At 60.7% G+C, this 9,550-nt stretch overlaps 2 protein-coding genes across 2 annotated transcripts in view; both read left to right on the top strand.

The window, feature by feature from the left end:
* The window catches only part of RNF25 (ring finger protein 25), a 210,961-nt gene that overhangs the window by 53,260 nt on the left and 148,151 nt on the right, over nt 1-9,550 (top strand). The gene's annotated exons all lie outside the window — the stretch shown is intronic.
* CYP27A1 (cytochrome P450 family 27 subfamily A member 1) overlaps nt 1-9,550 on the top strand; it is a 37,521-nt gene that overhangs the window by 316 nt on the left and 27,655 nt on the right. The window contains 3 exon segments of the mRNA XM_075069808.1: nt 996-1,147; nt 1,149-1,328; nt 8,978-9,168. Coding sequence (XP_074925909.1) covers nt 996-1,147; nt 1,149-1,328; nt 8,978-9,168 — 523 coding nt within the window.

Raw genomic sequence — 9,550 nt, 5'->3', positions numbered from 1 at the left:
TACCCACTCCTCCCAGAGTTTGGTTCATCTGCAAACTTGCCTGAGGTGCAGTCACTGCGGTTTCCGCCATCATTAATGAAGATATTGAACAAAACCACCCCAGGAGCGACCTTGGGCACCCTTATACTGGCTGCCAACTAGACACGAAGCCTGATTTGATCTGTGCCATTAGCTGGATGATCTAGCAGCTTTCTATCACTTATAGGCCATTCATCCATATCCACCTCCTGCTGCCCACTCCAATCCCTCCTGCCCCTGCCCTCGCTGCCTATCCAGATCCCCTCCCTGCCCCACGCCTGCTCCAGATCCCCTACTCTCCCCTCCCGCTGTCCCCTCCTGCCTCCCCTGCCCTCCGCCTGTCCAGAGCCCCTCCTGCCCCCTCCCGCTGTCCGCTCCCCCTCGCGCCCCTTGCCCCCCGAACCTGCTCCAGATCCCCTCCTGCCCCCCCGCTGTCCGCTCCCCTCCTCCCTGCCCCGCCTCTCCAGGATCCCCTACTTCCCTCCCGCTGTCACTCCTCCTTCCCCCTGCCTCGCTGCCCAGAGCCCCTCCTGCCCCCCGCCTGCTTCGATCCCTTGCCCCGCTCCCTTATCCAGGATCCCCTTTCCCCCGCCGCGCTGCGCCAGCCATTCCCTCCTGGCCCCTCCCGGCTCCTGCCTCCTACTCCTTCCCGCTTCCGCTCCCCTCCCCCGCCTGCTCCAGCATCCCTCCTGCCCCTTCCCGGTCCGCTCCCTCTCCCCCATGCCCCCGCTGCTTCCAGGATCCCTACTCTCCCCCTCCCGGCTGTCCACTCCCCTCCTCCCCTGCCTTCCGCCTGTCCAGAGCCCTCCTGCCCCCCCCGCGTCCAGATTCCCCTCCTGCCCCGCTCCTACTCCACGAGTCCCTCACTTCCCCCCCGCCTGTCAGAAGATCCCCATGCTGCCCCCCGCCCGCGCCTGCTCCCCTCCTACCCGCCCTTCCCGCTGCCCGCTCCCGGAGGCCCGCCCCCGCCTGTCCAGATTCGCTCCTGCCCCCGGGGCGTGGGACTCGCGCGCTGGTCCGCCGGGTGCGGCTCCGCCCGGGGCCGCCGCTGCGCAGACACTGGGGCCATGGCGGGGGCCGAGCGGAGGCCCGGCCGGGTCTCGCTCTGCGCCGCTGGCCGCAGCCGCTGCGAAGCGTCACGGCGCCCGGAGCCAGCCCGGAGGGGTCGAGCCAGCGCAGCCGGAGCAGCCGCTGCGGTGCCGGGCGAGCAGCGGCTGAAGGGCCCCGAGGAGCTGCCGGGACCGGGGCTTCTCCGCTCCGTCTATTGGATCTTTGTGCGCGGCTACCTGCTGCACACGCACCAGCTGCAGGTGCGCGCCGGGCCGGGCCGGGCCGGGCCGGGGACTGGGCAGGCGGGGGCTGGGCACTGAGCGCTTGGGCTGGGCATTGAGCACCGCCTGGGGGGGGCTGGACACCGGGCAGGTGGGGGGCAGGCACCGGGCAGACAGGGGCCGAGCGCTGGGCACCGGGCACTGGGCAGGCGGGGGCTGGGTATCGAGCACTTGAGGGTCTGGGCATTGGGCACCGCCTGTGGGGGCCAGTCACCGGGCAGTTGGGGGTTGGGCACTGGGCACTGGCTGGGGGGGGCTGGACACCGGGCAGTTGAGGAGCTGAGAATTGGGCACCGGACAGTTGGGGGGCTGGGCACTGAGCACCAGCTGGGGGGCTGGGTGCAGGGGGTGGGCACCCACAGGGGGGCGCTGGGCACTAGGAGTCGGGCAGCAGGGTGCACACTGTTAGAGGGCTGAGCATTATGCCCTGTGGGGCTGGGCACTTGGCATTGGGGTTCTAGCGATGGACGGGGACCATGGGTGACAGTGCCGCACCACGTTCTGCCTTCAGGGTGAGGCTTGTCTGGGCAGGAGACACGGGGTCCTCAGGGGCTGGATCCAGACTGTCGGATTAACTCCTACAGGCACTAAGGACTCTCCCAAACCTCTCCAGCCCCACTCCCCATGCCCGGTGCCTTCTCCAACCAGCCTCCTGGGTGCACAGATGATCCACAGGTGCGCAGCGAGCGTTTAGAGACCAAACCAGTCCCTGTGTGCACAGATGATCCACAGGGGCCAGTTATTCTCGGGATGCAGGTGTGATGAACTGGGACTGTTCTTAATGTTTGCTCTGAATACTGTGTTGGTGCCTCAGTGTCCCCTAGGCAGTTCTTAAGTATCTAGGTGGTGGAATAAGGGTGTGTGATTGCTAATGAGAGAGATCAAGAGTTATATTCGTTGACAGGAAACAAGGTCTAAACAGAGCTGTAGATACAGCGAACCAGACCCCTTCGCCGGTCCATTCTGGGCAGTGAGACCAACCCTAGGTCTGCACTCACCTCCTCGTCCCCAGCAAGCCTCCAGACTAACAACCCTCCAGCCCCTCCTCTCTGCTCAGCTCCTTTCCCGGGCCAGAGAGGTCACCTGATCCCTTGTCTCCAACACCTTCAGCTGGCACCTTGCCAGAGGGGGGCCCAGGCCATCATGCTAAGGAGACAGAGTGCCGGCATTTAGGGGCAACTGGCCTTTGCTCTGCAGCATGGTGGATGGCGCTTCCTGCAGTAAGTGACTGGGGAGCAGTAAAACAAAGGAGGGATAATGAGGACCAGGCGTGCTGAAGGCTGAAGAGAGGAACGTTTCAGGGGCAGTTAACCTCTGGAAGTGTGTGACCAGCGAGAAGACTGTTGGAGTAACAGGGTCCCCTGAGGATTGCAGTGAGCAGTCTCAGGGGCGGAGGAGCTTGCCGCTCGACCCTGGGAGAGAGAAGGATTTTGCAGTAGCAGGGTTCCCCTGGGGATTGCAGGAAGCAGTCCCAGGGGCAGAGGAGTCTGCAGCTCGACCCTGGCAAAGAGTGGTGATCACGAGAAGGGCTGGCACACCAGGGGTTCTTCCTGGAAACCATGGGGGAGCCAAGAGCACACAGGCCTGTGAGTCCAGAGCCACTTGGGAACGGTGAAGTGATGGCCTATCACCATCTCCTTAAGAAGGACATTGTGATCCTGTGCACAAAGAGAGAGTTACGCATGGGGAAGTTCACCAAGGCACAGTTAATCGTGCAGTTGGAGGAGGAGGACCGCTCTGAGAGCAGATTCCTGACCCAGATGGGGCTACAAGAGGATCTGGGAGCAGCTGGAGCAGCAGCCAGGCACCCGAGAGTCTGGTCCCCAACCAGACAAGGGTCTTCACGATTGGGTTCCCCATCAGGGGATCGGAGACGGATGGGATTGGAGCAGAGCCTGAGAGAGCGAGAGGACCATGAGAGAGAGCAAGAGGCTGTGGAAAAGCTGCAGGAGAAGCAGCAGCAGCACGGACTGGTGATGGTGGAGTGGAGAGACATAGGGGGCTGCCCAGGGGTCAGTGGGGAAACACGCCTGCAGGGCGAGACCCTGGGACAGAGAGAACTGTGGTGGTGCAGCCGCAGATGCTGAGGGACTGTGGGACCTGGGTGAAGGTCCCTGGGGTGAAGCCCCTCGCCCTGCCTATGGCCCGGATCCCTGTGCAGACGCAGGAGGGGTCGGACTGGCTGGTCATTGGGGTTCTCCAGGATATCGGCTGGAGGCCCTGTTGGGGGTGACTGTCTCCCCTTGGGACAGGATCCAGGGCCCTGCTCCTTAACTGCCGAGGTTTGAATTTCAAATCCAGGAACCAATTGGCTGGGATGGAAATGGTCAGTGAAAATGCAAATGACCTGGCTGGCAGTGGGGAGGGGCTGCTGGGCTCAGGATACCTGCCTACTGTAACCAGCCCCCTGGGACTGAGGGGGGAGGGAGAGATGCTCCCCGCCCCCCTGCACACCGAGAGGGGGCTCACGCTGGCTCTGATGCTGAGACCAGAGCAGAGAGCTCGCTGCCTGCCCCCACTGGACAGCCAGGGCAGCGCTGAGCACGGGGGAGCTGAGACCCCAGCTGAGTGGGGGGACAACCCAGGCAAGGCAGGTCAGCTGCCAACCAGGTTTGCCTGGTCCAGACGTGCTGCTGGGAAATGATTAACAGCAGGGAGGGAGCTACCAGGGACAAGGCTCAGGGAGGCTGTGACCCATGGCCCAGCCAGTGAGAGGGAGCCGGTCCCACTCCCTGCCCCAGCAGCTGAATCCCAGACCGAGCTGCAGAGAGATCCCTCCTTGGAGAAGCTGAGGGAACTTGCTGCCACTCAGCGCTGCAAACCCCCTTGGGAAGGCTGCAGGGACAGAGTCCTGCGGGAGAAGAGATTCTGTCCCGGGAATGGGCTCCCCAAGGGGAAGTAGAACTGAGGGGAATCAGGAGGCAGCTGGTGGTGCCCCAGGAATCCACAGGGTTCTTCCCTCTCAAGCTGCTGGGAGGAGAAGTGAGGGACCCCTGGACCGGGAAAGGGAGGATTGGGAGGAGAAGGGGAAAGACCCCCTGGTGGATCTCTTCCCTGAGGTGGAGCCATCAATCTCCCATCAGGTGTTCCCCATTCAGAGTCACTGGGAAAGCAACCCAGATCCTGGAGAGAGAGTCAAGGACATGCTGGCTTTAGATGGGATCCAGCCGTTTTACAGCCCATGGGCCTCATCCGTGGGGCTGATCCCCAAGGAGAGACAGGATGGTCTGGTTTTATGGGGGCTATCAGAAGCTTAAAGCCATCACAGTGTCCGATGCCGACCCCATGCCTAGGCCTGGGGAGATTCTAGACAAGCAGAGGGGGATGGAGAACTTGGCCCTGGCAGACACTGATAACATGTGCATCTTTAGCCAGACCTGGGAGGAACAGGGTGTCCCAGGTGAAGAGGGGCTGGGCTGCCTCAAGGAAGTTGGGACTGACGGTAAAAGCTGGAAAAGTATAAGATGGGGATGGCAGAGGTGTTGTGTCTGGGCCACAAGGTGGGGAGCGGCTGCCCAAGCCCAGAGCTGGCCAAGGCCAAGATGGGGCTCTTAACCAAGAGAGCCCGAATCGCAGCCCAGAAGTGCTGGAGAAAGACCCTGTCCCAGTTTAAACCCCAGGAGTACTGGGTGGCAAAAGGGTACAGGCCGCATAAACCTCCACACATGCGGCCTGCAAGTGCCATCAAGCACACTCAAGCAAAGAGAGGGCACAAAACTGGAGGGCCTGGTGTAACTCACACCAAGGAATTGGAGAGATGCTGGGCATCCATGGGAACGTTGGTGGGTTCGAACTTCCCCAGGTCACTGGCTGGAGTGACTGGCTCAGTTCGGTCTCGAAGGGGGGAGAGATGTGACGAACTGGGACTGTTCTTAATGTTTGCTCTGAATACTGTGTTGGTGCCTCTCTTCAACTCCTGGTCTCTCCTTGGAGCATTCCAGCATCCGCTGCCCCTCCGTTGGGTCCCCACAGCGAGCCCACCCAGGCGGGTATCCTGGGAACCACAGAGGTCCGGCACCCCCACTTGCAAGTCAGACGTGACTCTTAGCTCAGCCAGTAAAAGAGAGGCTTTATTTATGACAGGAACAGAGTCTAAAAACAGAGCTGTAGATACAGCGAACCAGACCCCTCGCCGCGGTCCATTCTGGGGGGCAGTGAGCCAACCCCTAGGTCTGCACTTCACTCTCTGTCCCCAGCAAGCTCCAGACTAACAACCCCTCCAGCCCCTCCTCTCTGCTCAGCTCCTTTCCCGGGCCAGAGAGGTCACCTGATCCCTTGTCTCCAACACCTTCAGCTGGCACCTTGCAGAGAGGGGGCCCAGGCTCATCAGTGCTAGGAGACAGAGTGCCAAGGCATTTTAGGGGCTGGCCCTTTGCTCTGCAGCCAATGCACACACCTATTCCAATCTCTCTCTTTTTTTTTCGTGTGAGCTTCTTGCCCTGAACAAGTCTGCTCCAAGGGAGAGGAGGCTCCCCAAAGTCCTGACTGGCTTAGTGAGGAGCAGTTCCAGAGCATCGCCCGGGAACTCCGTGACAGCAGGTTAGAAGAGGCCCAGATATTGCAGTGATGGGGGTGAGTAAGAATCAAATAGCAGTGGGTGCTTGGCCGTAGCAGCGGGGGGGTGGCAGGGCACGTGCTATGGGAGTCAGAGGCAGGGTCTAGGAGGTTAGACTGGGTACGCTGGGCACAAGCAAACACACAGTACAGCCCAGCGGAAGGTCACACATCTGAGGACACGCAGGCCAGGCCAGGCCAGACACAGACTGGGGGAGTCTATCCTGGGAAAAAGATTTGGATTGGAGGTTGTGGTGAACATGAGCCCCCAGGGGGACACTGCTGCCACAAGGGCTGATGTGATCCAGGGCTGCATAAACGGGGGAACTCAAGGAGGAGGAGCAGGGAGGTTATTTTATCTCTGGGTTTGGCACTGGTGCGACACTGCTGGAATCCTGTGCCTGGTTCTGGTGCTCACCATTCAGGAAGGCTGGTGATAAATTGGAGAGGGGCAGAGAAGAGCCAGGAGAAGCGTTAGGGCTTGTCCAGACTGGCAGCGCTAAAGCACTTTAGGTGCCTTGTGTGGTCATGGCGCATGAGTGCCACGAGCGGCATGGCTCCCAGCGCTGGAGCACACGGCGCTCGAACCCTCCCCCCCCCACCGCCACGAGGGGCGCAGCTCCCAGCGCTGGGGCATGTGGCGCTCGAACCTCCCCCCGCCGCCACGAGGGGCGCGGCTCCCAGCGCTGGGGCATGTGGCGCTCGAACCTCCCCCCGCCACCACGAGGGGCGCGGCTCCCAGCGCTGGGGCACACGGCGCTCAAACCTCCCCCCACCACCATGAGGGGTGCGGCTCCCAGCGCTGGAGCACGCGACGCTCGAACCCTCCCCCCCACCGCCATGAGGGGCACGGCTCCCAGCGCTGGAGCATGCAACGCTCGAATCCGCCTGCCGCCATGAGGGGCGCGGCTCCCAGTGCTGGAGCATGCGGCGCTCGAACCCTCCCCCCGCCACCACGAGGGGTGCGGCTCCCAGCGCTGGGGCACGCGGCGCTCGAACTCCCCAACTGCCACGAGGGGCGCGGCTCCCAGCACTGGGGCGCGCAGCGCTCGAACCCTCCCCCCACCACCACGAGGGGCGCAGCTCCCAGCACTGGGGTGCGCGGCACTCAACGCCCCCCACCCCGCCATCTTTCCCTGCTTCAGTCCAACCACAATGACCTGTCGTGTGAACACGGGCACTGCCGCATTGGCTCAGACCCCAGATCCACCTAGTTACGGGCCCCATCTCTGATGGTGTTCAGAGTGAGGTGCCAAACCCCCTAGTGACAAGTCTGGAATAACCGGCCTCCATCAGAGGTTGGCTTGGGGCTCGATGCAGGTCGATCTCTGTCGAATCCCGCCAGGCGTCATTGGGAACGTGCTTATTGGCCGGATCGGTTCAGAAGTCCTGCAAAGCTCTCCACCTCCGTGGTGGCTAGCGGCAGTGAGCGCGCAGCCCTGATCCGCCTGGCGTGGCGAGAGCTTTCCTGACTGCTCTGAGGTGGCGAATGTTCCTCGTTCTTCCATTCGGAGGGAGTGTCCGCAGCAGCACCTGATCTGCCGCCTCTCTGCCCTTCATTATTTCATACACCTCTGTACCGTCTCCGCGTACTCCCCCTCCAGGTGAACTGTCCTGACCGGTCGAGTCACTCTCCGTGTGGAAATCTCTTCTTCCAGTAATGGCTTTGGCTCTTTCTCTCTGTTCTCTGGGGTAGTTTTCTCTGCGATGTGATACACGTGGTGTCCGGGTGCGGCTGCCCCACTGGCTTAGACAATGGTGCAAGAGAATTCTCCATAATTCTTCCCCTCCTGTTCCTTATGCAGCTGAACGGCTTGGTTGCTTTTTTGACCGCAGCTGTGCAGTGAGCAGAGGTCTCCGGGCACAGTCTGCAGTGCTGCCCGGGTCTCTTTCGTGAGTCGATACAGTTCATTTCGGCCCCGTGCGGCGTGTGAGTAGTGTACATTTCCCCTGCAGGTGCAGGGCTTTGCATTCATTTCAGCTGCTGGCGTCTTTCCCGTTCACCCAACTTAATCCACTCTCTCTGCCCCTGACTCACCTAAATACCTAAATGTCATCTGCAAATTGTGCTCCCTCCCTCTCCACCCCCCAGTGCAGTTTGTTAATAAATATATTAGCACAGGGCCTAGGATAGACCCTGATGGGTCCCACCGGGACCCTGGCACTGGGATGGGAATGGACCATTTCATGCTGTTCTTTGCTCGCTGACTCCTGGCCTGGTTTTGTACCACGACAATACTTTGCCACTTGCTCCAGGACATTTTCACTTCTTTTGTAGCTACTTGTATGGGACCTTGTCAAAGGCCTTTTGGGATCTAGATACATTGTGTCACCTGGTCTCCTTTTTCTGTTTCTTATTCGTCATGACCAAAACTGTAAGAGATCAGCAAAGTGCAATTTGGCTTTGCAGATCCGGGCCGGGCCGAGCCACTCCAAGCAGGATCTTCCGGAGATTTGTTGTGTTGTTTTTAATTCTCCTTTCAGCCAACATGCCGGATATAAACTGGAATCCCCCAGTCACCCTGATAGCCTTTTTACACGGTAGTGACGGCGTTCGCTGCTTTCCAGGGCTCTGGGACCAGGGCCGTTGTTAGTGAGAGACTGTGGGGTTTTGGCCCCTTGTCCTAGAGCGCCTTAAAATCTCTTGGGTGGCCCACTTGGATGTGCTGGCAGGGGACGCTTGCCCGCCGCCTTCTCCTGTCACCTCCATCTCAGATAGCACCTAGACGTTGTTACCAGCAAAAGGTAGACTCTGGGTAGGACTCTCTGGAATCAGAGGTTCTCGGTGGTAACGTTCAGTTATGCTGCGCCACTCCCAAAACAAAATGCAGCCTCGCAGGAAGGGGAGTAGCCCGGTGCCCAGGGACATTGAATTTTACCATGGGCTGCAGGGAGGTTTCTGGCTGGCGTGCTGGAACATGGGGAGGTAAAGCCTCTGCTCCCCGACCATCACCATGGTGTCTGGTTACTCCTGCCCTGGGGCTGGATTGGAAGGGGCAGCCCAGCAGTGCAGGCTACATGCTCCGGGGGGCCTGGCGGGCCAGTCGGGGCCAACCCCCTGTTGTGAATTGCAGGTGATGTTCCGGAAGGATTACGGCCCCATGTGGAAATCTACCTTTGGGAAGTACAAGAACGTGAATATTGGGAGCCCGGAGATCCTGGAGCAGCTGCTGAGGCAGGAGGGGAAATACCCCATGAGGAGCGACATGGCCCTGTGGAAGGAGCATCGGGATATCAGGCAGCTGCCCTACGGCCCATTCACCGAGTGAGTCCAATGAACAAGGCTTTAGCCGTCCTGGCGGCGTCCCTGAGCGCTGCTGCAGTGCAAACATCGGGTCGGCTCCCAGATCAATACAGGGCCGGAGTCCTGAGCAGCCGTGTACGATATAATGGCCTGCAGTAGGCAGGAGGTGAGACTAATTGAGTTAATGGTCCCTTCGGACCCTCTAGGCCGGCCCGTGGGCCCGTGCCAGGCCCTGAGGCCTCCCTGGCGCAGTTGAGGAGGGCAGCAAGCCTGGTATCAGACAGGCTGAGAAACACGGCTCCAGGAAGCCGAGCCTATCAGAGAGCTGCTAGGTAAGGTCCCATGGGAATCAAGACTGAGGGGAAAAACAACTGAGGAGAGTTGGCAGTTTTTCAAAGGGACC

The sequence above is a fragment of the Chelonoidis abingdonii genome, chromosome 10 (genome assembly GCF_003597395.2).
Source record: "Chelonoidis abingdonii isolate Lonesome George chromosome 10, CheloAbing_2.0, whole genome shotgun sequence".
Classification (NCBI taxonomy): domain Eukaryota; kingdom Metazoa; phylum Chordata; order Testudines; family Testudinidae; genus Chelonoidis; species Chelonoidis abingdonii.
Note: the sequence above shows the minus strand (reverse complement) of the source record. Positions and strands in the feature narration are given on the sequence as shown.